At 46.1% G+C, this 20,274-nt stretch overlaps 2 protein-coding genes across 2 annotated transcripts in view; one reads left to right on the forward strand and one right to left on the reverse strand.

Annotated features, from left to right (window-relative positions):
- Positions 1–345: 345 nt before the first annotated feature.
- Positions 346–16,440, forward strand: TMED10 (transmembrane p24 trafficking protein 10). The gene is made up of 5 exons (XM_068192814.1): positions 346–621; positions 4,660–4,780; positions 9,141–9,214; positions 13,666–13,792; positions 14,236–16,440. The coding sequence occupies exons 1-5, from the start codon at positions 394–396 to the stop codon at positions 14,355–14,357; spliced, it is 672 nt and encodes a 223-aa protein (XP_068048915.1). The 5' UTR covers positions 346–393; the 3' UTR covers positions 14,358–16,440.
- Positions 3,412–20,274, reverse strand: part of EIF2B2 (eukaryotic translation initiation factor 2B subunit beta) — a 78,173-nt gene continuing 61,310 nt past the window's right edge. The window contains exon 9 of the transcript XR_010999920.1: positions 3,412–3,423. The gene's annotated coding sequence lies outside the window, so the exon portion shown is untranslated. The remainder of the gene's footprint in view (positions 3,424–20,274) is intronic.

Consider the following 20,274-nt stretch of genomic DNA (forward strand, 5'->3'; position numbering starts at 1 on the left):
TCAAAAAATGAAAAAACCCCATACAATAAACAGCAAGTGTCTCTCCCAGTGAAGGACCTCAGCCGCGAGGCAGTCCCACGAAGATTCGGGCTGCTCGTCCATCCCCAGAATGCTCCTGTGCCTCGGAGCACGCTTCGCTTTTGCTCTAACTTTCCAATTCTTTAACGAGCGAAACCATTATTACTCGCTGCCCTCCGTCACTACCGGATAAACCTCTTTACTCCTTTGACCGCTGGAAGGCCAAGGCCCAGCCTCAGCCTCAGCCTCAGCCTCAGCGCCCCGGCCCCGGCCCCGCCCCGGCCCCGCCCCACGCTGACGCGCGGCGGCGGCGGCGGCGGCGGCGGTCACGTGCGGCGGAGGCAGGCCCGGCCCGCCGCACTCGGAGCCGCCGCCATGCCGCTGCCGCCGCTGCCCGGCCGCCCCCGCCTCGGGCGGGCCCCGCTCCTGCCGCTGCTCCTGCTGCTCCTGCTGGCGGGCCCGGCGCGGCCCATCTCCTTCCAGCTGCCGGGCAAGGCGCGGAAGTGCCTGCGGGAGGAGATCCACCGCGACACGCTGGTCACGGGCGAGTACGAGATCAGCGCCCCGCCGGGCTCCTCCACCGGACCCTCCGCCAACCTCAAGGTGCGGCCCCGGCCGGCCGGCCGCGGGGGCGGGGGTGGCCGGGGCGGGCGGCGCGGCCCCGCCTCCCCTCGCCGGCCGCGCGGGGCGGGAAAGGAAGGAAGGAAGGAAGGGGTGACGTGTTCCACGCGTGACACCGGCCCACGCGTGAGCCGACAGCCGCCCGGCCCGCACCGCACCGCGCCGCGCCCTGTGCGAGGGGCCACCAGCCCGCCCAGGAGCTCCGGGTGCTGGGCAGCGAGGGACCAGGGCTGCGTTTTAGCTTGAGCCCAATAGGAGCTTTTTCTCCCCAAAGACCGAGTTGCAGCGGCCCGTCCCGCAGTGTGCCATTTAATCCGCACGCGATGCGGATTATCCGGCGCCTGGCGACATGGGCCGCTCCGATAAAGCTGTACCAAGGCTGCTGACACCGTGCGAGCAGGAAAGAGTTCTGGTGACGTGGCTTTCCGAGGGCTCCCTCCATGCTTAGGGCCTGGCACAACCGGATCCTGGCGCGGTGCAAAGGGGGCTGATAAAATGTTGCCGTACCAGGTTCTGGTACCCAAAATGGCTATTCTCATGTTGCTGTGCCGTGGCTTGCATGGATTTTAGGTAGGCAGATATTTGCTGCAGGGAAAAAAAATGATCCTGAAGGATCTTCAGGAAGTACAGGATTTGCAGAATATTTGTGACTAATACACCTGTGTGACACACAGCTATAAAACTTGAACAGCTTCACTTAAATTCTGCCCACAATCTGCCTTTCTTCAAAATCTGCTTTCTTCAAAATTCCATCCTAGCTGAATAAGGTCTGTTGCTACATAGTCAGTTCATAACAAGCCTTCTGGCCCCTTTTTTATTTCTGTATACATTCCCAAAGGTTTCAGTAATAAGCACGCAAACAGAGACAGAATGGTCTGCTGAGGAGTTTCTGAACTTGGTGTTCTTGAGTATTTTAGACATCCTGAAATCAGATTGCTTTTCCAGCATCTGCCTACCAATACCCAAAGGCCCTGGCATTATTGACAGCTGTACTTGGTTATAGCTAGGGAAGGCTTCTGGAGTCCTACTGTTTAAAAATCATGTGGTTCTGTTCTTGCTTCATTTGTTAGAGGAAACTTGTGTGTGTATAGGCAGAGCCAAGCAGCATTAAGGCTTTAAAATGTGGATGTAGTATTTGCCTAGTAAGGCACGTGTATTTCAGATGGAGTGCCATGTTCCCATCTGTCTCTTTCTGCTTGGTAACCGAGCCTCCTGGTTCTCAGGTTGCCCACTCTTAGGTCAGTTGATCCCAGGGTCTCTTCCAAAACTCACTTTTATGACACAGGACTTATCTAGGGAGGTGATGGTGAACCTGTCAATCCCATGTTTGAGTCTTGGTTGGCTTTGCTGATGAAGCTGGTATCTGGGTGGTACTGCTTATAGAAGTTCTTTTTTGTTCAAACCATAAGATGAAATAATTTTTAAAAGTCATGTATAGTTTGAAAAGCTACAAAGGAGAAAAAATAATGTATACAATTCTTGTTTTCCTTCTTATTGTTCAGGTATGCTGTGTCCTCCCAATGTGCTGGGCTTGTTATAAGTGCTGAAACCTCTCTGATAGGCGCCTCCTTTCTCTGTGGTCTGTGTGGGAAAGGTCAGTTCAGGGCATGATGTCTGCAGGTACTCTCTGTTCTGCGCTGGATGGTCTGCTTTGGCCCCTTGGATTGGGCCAGCGAACAGAAGAGGGAGGAGGTTGGTGGTTAATTCTGTCCGGGCTCAGTTCGGTTCCTGCCGATCTGTGTGTGTGATAGCCCAGCGCTAACAGTGGCACCCTCTGTTTCGGAGGAATCCGCGGGCTCTGCCAGCTGGCTGCTGCGGGGGGCGCCTGAGCTCTGTTCGGCAGCCACGTGCCTCTGCCCCATTGTCGAGCTCGACGCTATGGGGCTGTTTGTCAAGGACAAACAATGCCCTGTCTGTAGGGGATTGCCTTACCGTAAACGTTAGAATAGCATGAAAAATTCCTTTCAGGTCGACTCCCCCACAAGCGTTCTGGCTGGGCTATTAGCAGCTTCTCCCGCCCTCGCACACCCTGCTGAATGGGCAGTGTATTTGGCTGATTTGGGTAATGCTATTCAGTCTTGATGAAAGCGGATAGCAGAGCTTTTACTGTCCAGAATGCTGTTCATGAGCTGCAAAGGGCAAAAATGGATCAAGCTGCATAAAGTTTAGCTCTGGTGCCTACAAAGGCATAGGAAAATAGTGCTCGAAATAACAAGGGCATCTGAGAGCTATGTTGTTCTGACTACTTTTTGTGATGGAGAGCCTGGTGTGCAGAATCTATGTCACGCTGATGAGGCATCTTGGTTAATCGTGACCCCTGCACTAAAACAGCACATGCCGTGTCGTGGCCAAATCACAGGCTTTCACATTGTGTTGGCATGGTCAAACATACACAGTCCTCTACTGCAGATGGGCCTGCTCACTTGGGCCCAGTGCTTCCCAGTGCCTGGTGGCTTCCAGACAGGAGGTAGCTGGTGGCTTGTGGCAAGGGAATGGCAGCACGGCTGCCTGCACCTGACCGTGCAGGCGTGCTTTCTTCTGCTTGCCACTTGAAAACTGGTACAGCTCTGAGCTGCTGCATGGGGAACGGTGTTCCTCATTGGTCTCAGACACTTGACCGCATATGATGTAGGGGCAACTACAACAAATCCCCTAACAGGCCATTGTGGGATGATGTGTATATAGAGGAAGCTTGTTCCTAAAGCCTTGCCTGCTATGGTTTATACCATAAAGTGTGAGAGTTTATATAGTTGGTTGTTTTTCCTGCCTAATGCAGCAACTTGCATCCTGAGTAGGTCCACACTTGTTTCAAATCCAGTGCCAGAGAGTTAATTAGGTGCTCTAATAAGAATAAAGAGTGTTTCTGTAGAATAGTTCTGGGTACATAGCCCTTTTGCATGGCCTTTGTACAGGGAAAAAGGCTGGAATATAGTAGAATGCCTGACTTACCATTTCTGTGCCACAAATTATTTTGTGTATTTTGGTCTTATTATTAAAATGATTCCCAAATTATTCCTTTTTACTTTCTTTGTCTCTTAAGTCTTTCAAAGACCCCTAGTAACTTTAGTGTCCATGCTGTTTCAGACATACCTTTTAAAAATTAGCGTTGAGGGAAAATGGGAAGCATTCCAGTGGAATACACGCTGTTAGTTTTCATGCAGTGTTGTAACACCTTCTGTTTTTTTCACCCCTCTCTGTGGTCAGAGTGTTTCAGCTGGATGGAGCCTTTAATTGAGCACAATTATTCTCAAGTTTGCGTCATGAAATGTGTGTCCTTTCTTTTTATACTGTTTGTTGAAGCATTTTTGTAGATCTTCCACAGTTTTTGCCTATTCTTAGTAGTTTTATAGACTTAGTGCAAAGCAGTCATTATTCTGTCTGTGTAGTCTGAATTGTCCTCTGAAGTGGCCACTTTTATGGATCTTGGCACCCAAACCTTGTGTAACTCAGGGCCACACTCATGGTTCATTTCTAGAGGAATAGATGTACCCTTCTCCATTTCATCTTCTGGGGAATGTGACTCTTGTCCCATAAGTCTTTTCCCTATTTCTGTTGCTATGGGAATTAATGAATTTTGTTTGCAAAATAAAGGCAGTGATTAACAATTTTGTTCAGCTATAGTTCTTATATGTAGTCTGTATTTGGGATTCATAGGAGGAAGAGAAATTAGTGGGTTTCAGTTTGGGATTTTTTTTTTTGATTCTTTGGTCAATAGATTTTTGGTGGTTTTTTTTTTTTTTTTTTTTTTTGTGGGGGGAGAGCATTGTTTTTTGGTTGATTGGTGGTTTTTGGATCTAAGAGTCAATAATTACTTTTTAGTCACTCTGTCAGCTCCTGGTGTGTGGGTGAGGAGAGGAGGAATTGATGTAGTCACAAAGAAGGAGGGAAACTGTTGAAAGGAGAAAGCAGCAGATCCAAAGGGGAGGCTAGGATTACTCTTGCTGAGAGCAAAAGCATGAGACAGCATGAGCTCACGGCAGCAAAGTACTGTGTTTCTTACCTTCATTGTCCCTCTTACAGATAACTGACTCAGCTGGGCACATCCTGTATGCCAAGGAGGATGCCACCAAGGGCAAGTTTGCCTTCACCACTGAAGACTATGATATGTTTGAGGCCTGCTTTGAGAGCAAGCTTCCTGTGGGTAAGTGAAATGAAAGGTGTGCTGGCTGTTTCTAGCTTCTGATCACATTTGTGTAGCTATGTGGTTTAGAAATACGAGCAAAGTGATCCCAAGTGTGATCCACAGAACACTTTTTGACTTTTAAAGCTGATCTTCAGGAGGTTGTGGCCAGTCTCACTGCAGAACATCTGCTCTGTTTGTTGCATTTGAAGTAGTCCTCTGTGGTTGTTGTGTAGAGCACTTGAGTTTCCTCTGAAAGGGGAATTGGGCATTTCTCCTGCAGAGGTCACCACAGTTGCAGTGAGTGGTAGTACCAGTGAGCAAATCACACTTCTTTTGCCAGTTTCATGCTTCTCTCCATCTTGCAGTTGAGCCAGGACAGAGCTGGGTGCCATCATCTCCAGGACCTCTCTTTCACCCGAGCGGGCCATATCTTCCCAATGTGTTAGAATGTGATCCAAGCACAATGTGTTCTTGGCAGCTATCCTGTGATAGGTTGACATCTATTTAATGAGGTTGGATTGTGTGTGTATAGGGAATATGTCCTTGATTTGCACCCACAACTGCTCTTGAAGTGGTCAATAAAGGGAAGGGGAAATGAGCAGGACGTCAGCTTTGCATTTGTGCTACAAGGATGGTTGCCTAACGAGTGCTGGGGCTTGTTTCCTGTGAGTGTGACGTGTGTACTGCCCAAGCTCAACTTCAGGACAGACGTGCTGAAAGTGGCCAGCGTGTGGGCTCTAGTCTCATCAGTGGTGGTGTGAGTGCATGCAAGTTTGTAGATGCTACATCTTTTCATGGTTACTGTCAGAGTTCTGCTCCTTGGGCCCAGTTTTTCTTAGGTCTTACCCTAAAAGATCCCAGAGTGTTTCACAGAGCATTCACTAGCAGCATTGCTCAAATCAGTTGAAAGGCAGCTGCTGTTTTGCTCTTTCTGCTCCATATATAAGATGTAAATAGTTTGCAAGTTGAAGAGAACTTTACAGAAAGAGAAGGCTGTATTCTTTGCTGGGATTAGGAGGGATCCGGCTTGTAACACCTCTTCTGTGGTGTTTTACATATAAAATAGTGACCCCAAATGCTCTGGATTATATTTTTATTTTACTCCAAAGGTAGGACTTCCAAATGTTCCCTAACACATTGAGACATGCAGGCACTAGTGACTCATCTGGGAGTCACTCCTGCTATTTACTTTCCAACACCTGGATATTTGAGAAGTCTCCAGACAGTCCTGCAGACCTTTTCATAGCTTCCATGTGATCACACACTGAAGTGGGAAAGGTTTCTTTCTTTAGTTGTGTCTAGACTCTTAGTTCGGTGCTTTTGAGCAGAGGTTTCTTGCCTAGACTGAGCCCCTTACAATTGTTTTGATTGTACCAAATGTTTGTTCCCTGACTCCCTTGTTGCAAGTTTGTTTTAAAGTTGAGAAGTATTTCTAAATGCAGTTTCTACCTTAATGACCTGTGGGGCACTGAGCTGCCAAAATATAGAGTTCATCAACTGAGCAACTGGATCCTGTTCTGGAGGCTTTCTTTTTGGACCCAGGTGCCCCAGATTCCACCTGGGATCTCCAGACCTCCCATGTCTGTGCTGGAAGTCAAGGAAGTATTAAAGTAAGGGACATGACACTGTGAGGCTTGATCATCTGCAGGACTTGGTAAAGGTACTTAGAAAGAAGTAACCACGTCACAAGGAAGTACCTTGTTTCCTCTCTATGATCAGCATGGGAGTGGGGGAACTTACCAAGTCTGTTTAATTCCCATGTTTCTCTTTAAAGATTAGGGTATTTTTTCCAGTCTCATCAAGTAAGTAATCAGGACTCAGGGCAGCAGCCAAGGAGGATGTTTGTGGTTTATTGAAAGAGACAAACTGTTGGTAGAGGAAACCTAGAGCTGTTGGATCTGAGGGGTCCAAGCAACCAGGATTTCTCAATCCCTAACCACAGAAATGAGGAAGAGGAAGTGAGAAAGAGATCCTATGTTGAAGGTTCACCTTATCAGAGCGGAGGAGTTCTTAGGGTGCTTCTTGGAGCTGCGGATATTTGCATGATGGGCTTTTTACCCTCTTCCAGGCAGTATGGTCCTGTCTTCCTGGCCAGTGCTCTGCTTCCAGGCACATTTACTCTCCTACAATATGCTGATTCAGGGGAACAGCCTGGTCTCACTGCATTCTCCCTTTAGGGCTCTTCTGTGTGCTTATCTTTAACTGTATGCTCCTTCTGTAATCCTTCTCTTCCCAAACTTTCTTAAGAGTGTTAGGACTCATTTTTTCTAAAATTCCTGTGGGAAAACTTTTTGATGTTCAGTTCAACCATCCTGCTTTTTCCACTGACTTTGCAAATTAAGAGCTCCCCTAATTTCCCAGGAAAGAGCGCATGTGAGATGACCTCTTGAAGACCTGACGAATGTAGGTATCAGGAATGTAGGTATCAGTTTAGTTCTTGATCTCTAAATCTCAACTGTTTTTCTCTTTGCTGCTGATCCAGCCTGCTCTGGTGAGCCTTGGCTGCAGGAGAAGCAAGGAGTTTCTGAGGATCTGATGAGTGTGAAGGGAGCTGCCTTGGGCTTACTAAACTTACAGGAGAGCAGCTTGAGTTTTTCCCTGCCAGTTCCTGACAATGTTAACCTCTTGCAAAATGTCTGCTCTCCATCCCTTTGCACCTGGCAGCTTTAAGGTTTCTAGTTTCTTACTGTCTCTTGGCAGCTCTCCTTTCCAGTCTAACAAATTTATTCTTCGAGTTCTGTTCTTCTGTTCACTGGTCTTTTCATCTTTCTCATCTCTTCTTGCAAACTTCAGCCCTCAACTCAAGTTGCTGTAATTTGAGCACCATTAAAAAAACCTCTCACTGAACTGTGTGCTGTGAATTTTTTTTCTACAGCTACTGTTGTCTGTCCTACCTGCCTGTCTCCATGCATGCCAGTAACATGTGTGGCATAAGCAGTCAAAACTTGTGGTTGGAGAAAGGAGTACTGGGGGTTGTATACAGCCAGTCTGTTAAAGAACAGTGCTGGGACTTCAGGGGTTTCTTACAGTTATCAGTCTTTTCTAAGAAAACAAAATTCCATCCTAATCAAAATTTATCTGTTGGGCTCTTGTATAGTGCATTCCCATAAAGAAATTTAAGAAGCGATTGGTAGCTGATGTGCACTATCTTATCAGTAGATTATTCATTGTCCTGCTAGCAGTAGAAGGGGATTCTCCTCTGGTGTTGAAGAGCTGTTCAGTCAGTGGGTAGAGAAAAAAATTGGGGATGTTGTATCGAAGATCTGGAATATCTTCCTAGCTCCAACTGAAGTTGGACCCAGCATAACCTGTACATTGAATTTGTTTGTGGACTGAGGGAATGCCCACCTGGCAGCCTTCTCAGACAAAATGTGAGTATTGGACATGCTCCTGGATAGAGACTCTGAAATTCATAGTTTAAGTAAATTCAGACCTTGTGTTTTGCTGGCAGCTGGCTGAGGACAGCTGTATGTCCCAACATGCTGGGATTTGGAAATGTGTTACATACAGACATTTTCTTTGTGGGTGGTATAGTAGAGCATGATACTCAGATAAGCTGTTGTGCGGCATTTTTGAGAGTATCTGACGTGACAATCTGATATTTTTTCCCCTCTTGTGAATGTTCTCAGATGTGACAGTTTGTAGCAGTTGAAAGAAGCTACAAGCCACAGGTTTCCCTAGCCTGGGGGTATCAGCCTTGAAAGATACCTAATCTGCTGGTGACTGCAGCCTTATGTGCTGTTTGTGTGGCTCCAGCTGGCAGCTCTGTGAGGCAATGTTTTCCCAGCTTCAGAAGCCTCTTACTCTCTTGGGGTTTGCATTAGCAGTGTGGTTCTTGGGTATCTGAGATGGTTGGTAAAGGCATTGCCTTGGCTTCTGCAGATATTCCAGTATGTAAGGGTCAGTAGTCCTTGTAGGCCACGTTCCTCAGTTGGAGCAGTTTATCAATTGCTCCTTTGAATGTAAAGCCATTTACAGCCCCAGTAACCTTGACAAGTTGCTTGTTCACTTCCTGTGAACGTGGGCCTCCCAGTTGAATATTTGTCCCTCCGGTGACTTGTCTTTCACTAGACTGTCTCATAGCAGCTGGTGTTCATGTTCTAATCCTCTGCAGTTTTTACAGTGATTTGCATCTTGTAGACACTCAGTGCTTTTAGTTACAGCTTGTTCTCATTATATTTGGGAGGCTCTCTTTCAGCCAGGATTTATTGTGAAGTCTCTGTATTTTTAGGCTGGACTGTACTGCCTCCGCAGTTAGCTGCAGACATGGAGGGAGGGGAGGGGAGGGATTTGAGTTCTTCCTCACTGGTGGGAAGAGCTGGTGATTTCCTGGCAGGCTAAATGTTTCACACAAGGAATCCTTTCATTATGCTTCCAGGAACAGGGAGGATGCCGGACCAGCTCGTGACTCTGGATATGAAGCATGGCGTTGAAGCAAAGAACTACGAGGAGGTATGTCCCCTGGCTGCCTGCACTGCAGGCTTCCCTTTCCCAGCACTCACGTGATGCTTTTGTAGATCTGGGCTCGTGATGGGAAGCTGTTTTCCCAGTGGTGATGAAAGCCTGTCTGCAAACTACAATTGCAGGGAAGCTTTGTGTGTTTTGGGAGGAAAAAAAAAAAAAAGACAAACACCAACTAGAATTAATTGTGTACTCTGGGAACTGGAGCCTAATGTGTGAATTTCTTTGCTACGACAGCATGACCCAGCTTCTGGGCATTGGCATTTAGAGGCAACAAGACACTGAGAGGTGAAGTTTTCCCAGGTCCTGCAGCAGAGGTCATCTTAAGTTAATATCAGACCCTCTCTTAAAGGTCAAGTTTCAATGTTACTGTTCTTACCTTCCTGCCTGTAAGAGATCCTAGCTCAGCAGGCCTGAAATGGCTCTTGTGTGTTTCTAAGAACTGGCAGTATATCAATGTAAAGGTGTTTGGCAGAGCAGTAGAGCTGCTCAGGAATGGGTATTTGGTTTGAAGATGTGACATTGGAAACAGGCATAAAAGCCTAAATTTCCATCTTAGGAGGACATAGCTTGCTTAGACCCAAGAGCCAACTGTGTAGAGTAGCAGTTATTTTGTGGCTGAGACAGTCCTGACTGGTTTGGATGCTGAATTTTTATGACAGCTATCATGCTGTTGGCTCACTAGAATTTGGGATCAGTCATCCCCCAGTACAGAGCCTGTGCTTGAGGAAATGAGAATTATTGATGGAGAAAGAGTCCCACAAATGGTTGCTGTGTCCACTGTGCATAAGAGCATGGGAGATGCCAACGAGAGGAAAGTGGGTAGCAGAGGAGGCTGTGCATTGTTCCAGATAGAAAATGAACAAAAATCTGAGGTAGTCATGCTGGTATTTTTATATCCTTTCAAACTTTGGGCTATTTGGTCTTGAGTTGTTTAAGTTGGCTGGGAGCACTTCCTATGTGGATGTAAGGAGGTGCTTGGGGTCAGGGAAGAGCAGAGCAATCATAGCTTAAGTCAGTCTGGAGCACATCCTACATGGAGAGTAAAACTGTGCTTGGGGTCAGGGAAGAGTGGAGCACTCATAGGACCATCTATTTGTCAACCTGCTACTGAGGGATTGCAAGATGTTGACATTTTATGGGGTGAATCCATGGGAGCGTAACTGGGAGGATTATGTTTGCTGTATTTACAAAATCCCTTTAAATACCACCCTACAGCATACTCTAGAGTTACTTTACTGCACAGTTACTTTACTGTAGTGTACTTTACTGAGTTACTTTACTGTAGATGCACCATTGCTGTGCAGAAAGGTTCTTGTATGCCTGTGTATCTACATACTCACTGGTTGTACTGATAAAACTATCTTGGAATAAATGCATCTCTTATGCTCACCAAGGGAAGAGGTCCATGGACAAATATAAGAAGAGAAGAATTTGGACTTGCAAGTCCCACTTGATACCAAATGCAGATCCTGGCAGCCCTGGCAAGCATCCTTGACTTGTGAGGACCTCTCAGAGTTGTAGACTGTATTAAGCCTTGTTGAACAGATGTCTGCAAAGGACTCAAACTGATTTATTATTTGTACAGCTGCTACAGATGTTTAACCACGCTGCTTTGGAGTGTGGGGTTTTTTTTTCACCATCTCCTCAGTTTGTAGTAGTAGTTGTGAGTTTGACTTGACAAGTTTCTGTAAGGTCTCAGGACAGGAATGTTGCTCGGGTTTCTCTCATGGAATTGCAGGCTTTTTGAGCCTTTTGCTTGTGATGTTCATGTGTTGTTGGGTACCAGTGACCTGTTGTACAGCCCTAGTTCTTCATGTTGAATTGCTGCAAGGAGACTTGATTCAGGGAGTTTAATGAGGGTCACTGATACTGTCCAAGTCTGGCTTCATAGACTTTCATAGATCCAGACGTTCTTGGAGCAAAGCGGCTGGAATAGTGAGCCAGATTAGAAAATCTAACTGCAATCTCATATCTTAATTATCTGGGTTTGGGAGGAATAACTTTATCCATTCAAGAAGTAGAAATGAAGATACATGAAAGTGAAGAGATTTCTGATGGCAGTAGGAATGCTTGATGATCTAGGTTTTTTCCCACATCGACTACCTGTTATCAATTCTTGGCTATAGTATATCTCTTTCTATGCTAGAAGAGAGCTAGGCTTTGACAAATCTTTAAGTGACCCCTGGGAAGCTCATTGGAGTTGTTATCCTGGTGCTGATCATCCAGATGTTCTTTCTAGGATGATGATGTTTCATCACAAATGCTTGGTGGGCTTTTTTACAAAATCTCTCTGAGCAGCTGTGCATATTGGGTTCATTAGGGGTAAAAGGTTCCAGGACTGCCCAGGGAAGTTGTGGTGTTTAAGGAAAGACTGGACATGATACTTAGTGCCATGGTCTAGTTGTTGTGGTGGTGTTGTGGTGGTGTCCTAGGTTGGACTCGATCTCGGATGTCTTTTCCACTCTAACTGATTCCGTGATTCAGGATACACATCTTGGAATACATGCAAGACTAAAAGTAGCTATTAGATTGTAGCTACACCTATTAAGAGCAGCTGAAGGGATGCAGATGAAGCAGATAAACCTTGATTTTTTTTCCCAGTGGAACCCTTGTAACCTTCTGTGAATGAGGAAATGAATCCCCAAGGAAGATAATGGAGCTGGTCAGTGCAAGGCTAGCTTGTCAGTACAGCTGCCCAAGACGTTGTGTGTGTTACAGACCTGCTGCTCTAGCACTGTCAGCAGAGTCTGGGCTGTAGACATGCAGACTTGTACCAGTTTTTCAGCAAAGCTCTCTGCTGGCAGATATGTGGCCAGGCCACAGGGTTTTGTCATTACAACTTATTGGCTAGAAAGCAGGAGGGGGTTAACCTACTCCTTCCTACCTCTCCTCTCAAACACACTCCAAACTGACACTGCTGCGCTGGCAGAGCTGTAATATACAGCTTGCCTCAGCATAAAACCCCTCAGATGATTGTTTGAGGGCTTGCTGCTTGCCAGGATATGTGTGTCATGTGGAGACCCTTCAGTGGAAGGGCTGATTAGCTAGCACCGGCTTGGTCGCAAGGATCTCTTCAGCTCTGATGCCCAGGCAGCTGCATCTGGAAGTGGCAGTTTGGGGATACCTTTCTGCTGGGTACCTTCTTGCCTGCCCGTCAGCATGGATCACTGAGAGATGGCCATCATGCAGCTTATATCTAATAATCCTGTGAGGCTGACTGGTGGTGAACTGCAGGTGCTTTGTGTGTTTTCTGTAACTCATTTTTCCTCTGCTGCATTACCTGGGGACACAGCATCTGGCCGTTGTGGCAGGGGCTGGTCACTTCTTGGTAATAGTGAAAAGTTCTATTCAAGAACCACACTTACCCAAACCTGGAGAAGTGTCAGGAATTGCAGTTAGCTTCCTTCGAGTGTCCTTGTGTCACAGGTTTTATGTAACTCTTGTGTCAGGTTATCGCCACAGCTGGGGCAGAGACACATGTCTACACATTCAACTTAAATAGCTGCTGTTGTGTGCTGTGCTTCCTAATTGAATTTTGCAGCGGATTTTTGTTTCCGGATACCAAGCGTGTGAGCCGTGGGGCCCTGGCTGGGCGTTGCGCACAGAAGCGATGTCCCTCATGACCCAGCGCTCCTGAGGGAAGCGGGCTGTTCCCGACGGGAGCCGGGCCCGGCAGCGGCCCCGCAGCGCCACCCGCTGGCTGCGGGGTCCCTGCCGGGAGCCTGTGCCGCCCTGGAGTCCTGTCTGAGGGATACAAGGCCCGAGCTCTTGCGGGAGAATCAGGCCGCTGCTGCTGGGGCTCTCTGGGCTCTGGGGCTGCTGGTGCCTCCCTGGAGTGCTGTCTGAGGGATACAAGGCCCGAGCTCTTGCGGGAGAATCAGGCCGCTGCTGCTGGGGCTCTCTGGGGCTGCTGGTGCCTCCCTGGAGTGCTGTCTGAGGGATACAAGGCCCGAGCTCTTGCGGGATAATCAAGCCGCTGCTGCTGGGGCTCTCTTGGGGCATTAGCGTAGGGAGTCTTGGTGCTAATAGCCTGTGTGCCTATGGAACTGCATCGTATACATATGTAAGTTAGTCACCTGTATCTCAGTCTGTGACTTATACTCACTGGAGGGTTAGTTATGTGGCAAGATCTTCTACCCACTCCTCAGAAGCCAACTGTGAATAAGCTAACATTAAGCCGAATAAGGAAGAAGTGTGCTTGCATGCATGCTGTGCTCCTCCACTGTGTAGGAGGAGTAGTTGGAAAGTGTGTTTCAGAAAACAGGTGGGAGAAGTGATAGTGTTTTATGCAATGGTAGTTTCTGGCTTGCAGAGGTATTTCTTAAGGGGAAGGATGCCCCAGATCTGTAGCGTGTGGGGAGGAGTGGTTCAAACTGGCAGTAGAAACCCATGTGGAGCTTTTGGTTTTGTTTCAGTGACTTGACTCTCCTGTTTTCTAGATTGCTAAAGTGGAGAAGTTGAAACCCCTGGAAGTAGAATTGAGGCGTTTGGAAGATCTTTCAGAGTCCATCGTTAACGACTTTGCCTATATGAAGAAACGAGAAGAGGAGATGAGGGACACAAATGGTGAGAGACTGTTTGCCCCTTCAGAGGGCTGGAGCTCTAAAACCCCTCATTTCTGTTAAATGTGTTATTAGGGCAGCATTTGGAGATCAAGCATTTATAGTGGTCTCTGCCTGTTCTGTTCCTAGTAAGGGAAACCTGAAGCAGTCACTGACTCTTGTTGTTCTGTCTCTAGAAATCATTTCTTTCTGTCTCCATTCCTAATGGGAATTACTCTGTTCCATTCAGTGTTGCCCATTAACCACAGCTTCACCTTGTTCCCTCTTATTATCCTTCTTGTTGTTCCCTCTGCTTTTATTCTCAAGTGCTGCTGGTTCTCACGTGCCCTTGCCTTCATGCTGTCTTGCTTTTGCATGAGGGAGGAGAAGAAGTCCTGGGAATTTTGCCATCTTGGGGTGCATCCTGTGATGCCAGACTCAGGTGCAATGGTTTGTTGTCTGTTTCAGAGTCTACAAACACACGGGTTCTGTACTTCAGCATCTTCTCCATGTGCTGTCTCATCGGACTGGCCACCTGGCAGGTTTTCTACCTGCGTCGCTTCTTCAAGGCCAAGAAGCTGATTGAGTAAAGGAGCAAATCTTCTTCCCCCTCCTCTCAGACCCAGCTGGACACTGCTGGGACCTAGCCATGGCCTACTGGAGCCATCTCACAGATGATACCCACTGACTGGAGCTTTTCTGGAGGAACTTGGACCCTAAAGGGGGAGGGGAGCCTGAACATCAGAGGCAATGGGGGACTTGTGAAATCCTGTTGGATGTTGAGGGTGGGGGAGGTCATGATGGGTTTGGGTATTCCTGGGGCAGCGATTAAATAAAAAAAGACATTTCCATGACAGCTGCAGCAAGTTTTTTGCGCTGTCTATTCTCCTTCTATAATCATGGCTTGATGATGTCTCCCATCTGTCTGTGACTGCAGTGTTACACAGCACCACCTGACCCTGCTGCGCTCTTTAGGTGGCATGCAGGTCACACTGGGGCAGAGCAGGGGGATTCCCTGTCCTCACCAGCTGGAATCTAAGCCTCAAGCAAATGGAGATGAGTGCAAAGCAATAGGATTCATCATTCCAGCAGGGCCTGAGAACAGAGGGTCTTCCAAGGTTTGGTCCCTGTCGTGGACCTCTGTGTTTCTCCCTGTGGGAGCTGGTGTCTTTGTGCTGAGAGGTCAGAGCACTTGAGCATATGGTGATTCAGCCTGGAGGAAGGGGAACCTTCTAAGGCAGGCTTGGAAGTGTGTTTGCGCTTGGAAAGAAGCCTGCTTTGCTCAAATAAGCTATCCAGCCGTGGTCCCACCCTTCCCCCACATGTTTGTCTTGGATTTGCCTCTCTTGTTTTGAAATGGTGCAGCAGCTTTCCTGAAAACCTAGGTCAGGAACAGCCTTTTGTGCAGGAGGTCTTGGTCAGATACAGTCACAGAACAGATGGGAGCAAGTCTTGCTAGGAAACTTGGTCTTACATTGAGCAGGAGACTTCTTGTCTATCCAGGCAGCTGGCTGAATGTCATTTTATGAGACCTCAAAGCAGGGTGAGCTGATGCTCACAAGGCATGAGGGCCTGTACCCTGCATTGAGGTCTAAGGGTACAACAGTTCTGTGCAGGGTAGCAGAGGAGTTAGAAGAATGTGGATGAACTGAAAAAAGGCAGTACAGGGTGGGAACAGGCTAATTCTACAACTGAGGGGGCAGTCTGTGCTGTGCCCTCAACAGACCTGGTATTTTCCTGTGCAATACCAGATAGCAATAACCAGCAGCTTCTTGCCATTTCTCAGCTGTCCAGATGGCACTGGAAAAAGCAGGCAGGTTAACTTTCTGGACTTGTTGCAGTTTTTAGGCTATGATTACGATTCTTTCACCGTCTCTGCATTCCTTCAGAGCAAGTGGTTCAGCAGCACAGCATTCTGGTGTCCTGTGTCCTGATACTTCTGGGTAGGGATATGGTTGTCATGGCCCAGGGCCCAGCCTAGCAGTTTAAAAAAAGCATAGTTTTATAATTTCTCACCCGAGTCAGATCTATTACTAGGAAGGAAACAGTTGTCCAGGGTGAGGCAGTGCAAGAGAGGATGTAAAAATGATCTCCTGTCATCTAAATACATTAGTCCTTTGCCATTCCCCAGTTCCTGGAGTTGTTAGTTCCACTGCAAGTACTTTGATTGCTTTTAATTTGTTTGGTTTTTGATAAAGGCTTATTAGGATCCTAAGTCCACTCTTCTGCCCTTGCATCCATTTTATCCTTGTATGTTTTTGAAAACTGTTACAGTGCAGAACAGCAGCAGTGCCACAGGACTGAATTACAGAAGTAATTTGAAGGTAGTTTTAGGTCCTACAGTTTGAAGCCTGTAGATCTGTTAAGGTTTTGCTTTTGTTTTTATATAACTTGAAAAGACAGTACAAGAAAGGGTCTTTTCCCGTCTTGTCTGTTTTGATATTCTCTCCCCATCCTTATCCGAGTACAAAGTTATCTTAAAAATGATGGTGAGGCCTTAAGTTCCCCAGGTGACTGGTACACTCTCATCGTTCCGGTGTTATGTTTTGATCTTCACTGTACTGGTGTAGTTACTGGGGAGCAGGTGTGGGGGACTGGTGTGAATTACCTGTCATGACTGGTTGGGAGACTTTTGTCAGCTTTCTCAAATAAAAATTTTTGGGGGAAAAACAACCTATCTCACCTTGTTGCTGTGAGTCTTGTCCTCTTTGTGCATGTTCCTACAGGCTGCTGTTTCCTGAAAGTTCACCTGTTGCAGGAAGTAGCAAGTAAACGGAGTCCCCACAAACCTTAGGCTTCTCTAGTAACAATTAATTCTAGACTTGGGAAGGGTGCACAGGCCTCTCTGTGGAGTGGGACCAGCACAGCAAGTGAGGTGTGAGGAGGAATTTTGAGGCAGGTAGTGAAACAAGGGCTGGTGCTCTGGGGTACAAGATCCAATTTTTCACCATCCGTTTTCACATAAAATTTTGTTTGTTAAGACAAACAGAAGTACTTCCAGTTTTGTACTTCAGAGGAGATTGAAAACTGTTGCAAAGATGAGTTGGTACTATGTGAGTGGCAGATACTGAAGAGGGTGGTTAGGTATTTACTGAAATGCTTCAGATCTCCTCTGCTGACCCTGCAAGCCTTTTGTTATGCAGGAGCTAAGTGAGATATGCTGCATAACAAGACTGGGGACATACAAATGCTAGGCAACTAATTAGTACTATCAGGGAGAATTTCAGGAAGGGAAATTCCCAAATCTCTAGGTAAGGATTAGCCTCTGCAAGTTCTTTCCCCAGATGAATATTTTGAGTATGTGAAATCATACAGCTGCATGCGGTAGGTTGGTAGTTGTCTTGGTTGTTTTACAGCACTGGGGATGCAGGGCTGGTGTCTTCATTCCATTTCACTTCTGGGAAATAGCCTAAAGTTGAGCTGCTGCAGATGCTTGGGTCTGAGCCCATCTTTGTGTGTGACAGATGCATCACTAGTAAATCTGATTGCCTGTAGCAAACTGCATCAGACATTTCCAGCCTCTTCCACCCACTTGTCAATGTGACTAACGATTTAATTATCGCAGCACTTAACTCAGCACGTGAGCATTCCTAAGTAAGGTTTATCTTTGTGTATTCAGCCTCCTGCTCTGCCAGTGTGGGCTGCACCCTGTAAGGGTGCCCACTGCAGCTGCTGTTTGAGTACATGTGGGAGGGGATGAACATTTTACACACTTGCTCATTTTTTAGAAGCTGCTCAGGTATGTGAGAAGTAACCCAAGTGTACAACATCTGTGTTATCTTCTGACTGGCAGATGAGAGACATTTGACTCAACCTAGTTTGGCAACTGGTTGTCAAGATCATGAGGGGATTCCTGCCCATACATCTGGATGGGTCCCGAGGCAGAAGTTTGCGAAAGTAGCATGGCCTCTCTTTATCTCTGTCAATTTATGTGGTATATTTCTGTCTCCCATATTTTTAGTTGTGTCCCTGTGCTGTACTTGTCCTTCAGGTGCCTGAGATGGCCATGATTTTAGTGAACAAAGTCTTTGGGAAATGAACTCTAAAGTTGAAGGTGGCTTATTGAGAGAGACCACAAACCTGAAATGGATAAATCTTTCAGAGAAGAAAAAGGTTGGGTCTGGTGAAGACTACAGGAGTTCAGTGTTGGTTTTTTCTGCTGCCCCTTATCCACCTGGAAAATTTGTCAGACTTGCACTTGTTTTTTCTTCCCCCAAATCAATGCATGTGGTGGTGTGGTAGCTTGGCAGACCAGAGCAGGTAATCTTTCTCTGAGGAGGCTGGAAAGAGCAGAGGGTTTAGAAAAACTGTGAGTTGGCTTTTCTAGGACCTTTTTGTTAACCTGAAACAAGTGATTCCAAGCGTTTGCCATTGCACTAAAACATTTGTATTTGCTCAGTAGTGTTTTTTAGGAATCCTATTTTGCTTTGCACTAGAAGGACTGTCAGGAACTAGAAATTTCTCCATCTGCAGCTGAAGTGACTTCAACTTTCTGCAAACCTGTAGTAACAGATTCCTGTTCTGTTCTTCTATTGTCAGAGGTCCATCACCTCAATCACCTCAAACTCAATGCATTAGCATCTGCATTTCCAGCTCTCTGACACAGCCTGCCAGAGGACCTGTCATCTCTTGGTGTCCATCCCAGTGATCTTTGCTATGAGGATCATTGGTTTAGCTCATGTTTAGAGAAAGCTGCTTATCTTTTTAAGGGCTGATTTGTCTTGTACTTCAGTTTCTGCAATAAAATGTACATATTGAATAACTTCCTTTGGGGGTGCATAACCCCCAAAAAAGCAATGAGAGGACCATGCTCACACTGCTTTCTCTCACTTCTGTGGTTTCCTGACACTTAAATTCCTTTCACAACTGGTATTCCTAAGGTAGCTTTCCCCTGAGCTTTTAAATTGTTTGCATTATGTGATCTTTGCATAAACTGCACCAAGGTGTTCTGTTGGAACTGTAATGGTAAGAACTTGTTTTTCCTTGGTTATTTGGTGGATACTGTTCCTACAGCTACCAACAGATGAGGCAAGCAGAGGAGATGAGGTGCTTGTGTTTTCCTGCTATGTCCCATGGCATCTCTGGTCTGACCTGCTGCAGAGTTTTACCCTCTAGCATTTTCTCTCCCATACCAGCTGCTTGGGCTTTTATTTCCCCCAGTTTACTTTGATTGGACAGTCTTCCCTCACACATAAAGTAGTTGCTATACATATGCAACAGGATTTTCATGGTATTGTCTTCTTAACTATAATTAACCATGTAAATACCTTGTCACTTCTTTCTCAGCATGGGCTGATTTTCTTCGTAATATGTGGTCTAATTGTAGTAATATAACCAATGTACTGCCTTGACTCTGAAAACCATGAATGAGATCTTTGAAGTAAGGCAGATGCTTGCTATGATTTGTTTAAATGACAGTTTTCCTACCCTTACCCAAATTCATGCTTCAATACTCATTTTGCAACAGAGAAAATGACACATTGCCCTTTGATGGGGGCTTGATGGTCTGATTCCTTTAAATGCTTGAGTGAAAGATAGAGTGTAAAGTCAGGTATGCATTCTTCAGTCGTATTCCAATAAACCTAAGTGTGCAGCGACTTCTGCTTACCTTAGGGGCATCTTGCTGTGAGAATTACTGCCTACTTCTTAAAAGGGTAGTAAAGGCAATGCTGTGGGGTGGCTAAACCTGATCGTAGCTACTACTGTAAGCATTTTGTGGAAGAATTTGTAAGATACTGTAGATAATAATGGTCAAGATGGCTCTACTTTTCAAATAGGAAAAATGAAGACTGACTTTTTCAATTAGTCTTCTGATTTTCTACAACTGTTCCAAATTCCTTAATCCCATTTTCATGAGATTTTTGTCATGTAGATTTTTAAAAAAAATATTACTATTTGCTAGGTGACATTTTCCCAAGTACTCTCCTTCCAAGGGAGGGAGCAAATGATCTTTAGCAAGGCACATCTGAACTTTTGCATCCATTACTGCAAGCTTCTTTATCCTAGAACTGACATGCTGTCTTTGCTGCTCCTAAGGACATCATCTTTGTATGATGTGTATCAATGCACAACAAATAGATGTTGACGTATAATTTACAATTAGGTGTATATAATGCCAAACAACTCTTTAACCTTCAGCACTTTGCAAGGAACATTGCTCATTCTTTCATGCATCTTCCCAAGGTAGTGAAATAAGAGCTGACTGGGCTTATCGTGCTTGGGTTTAGGGCTTTGTGCTTCAGCTCCTAAGGTCTCCTGTAAGCATTGGATCACCTCTCTTGAAGTGAATGTTCTCCATCACTCACCTCCGCTTTCTCACCTGTAGTTGTGACCGCAGAACCTTGAAAATAAAACATTGAAACGATGATGGTGTCCATCATTTGTGAAGAAAATGAATTGCAAAGCTAAGATTAGGGTTGCAAATACTTCTTCATGACAGAGAAATCACTGCAGCTGTAAGATTTATGAAGCTTTTAGTTTATTTCTTCGTCAGAGAGAGAATCCATG

This window comes from Anomalospiza imberbis, chromosome 6 (assembly GCF_031753505.1).
Source record: "Anomalospiza imberbis isolate Cuckoo-Finch-1a 21T00152 chromosome 6, ASM3175350v1, whole genome shotgun sequence".
Lineage (NCBI taxonomy): Eukaryota > Metazoa > Chordata > Aves > Passeriformes > Viduidae > Anomalospiza > Anomalospiza imberbis.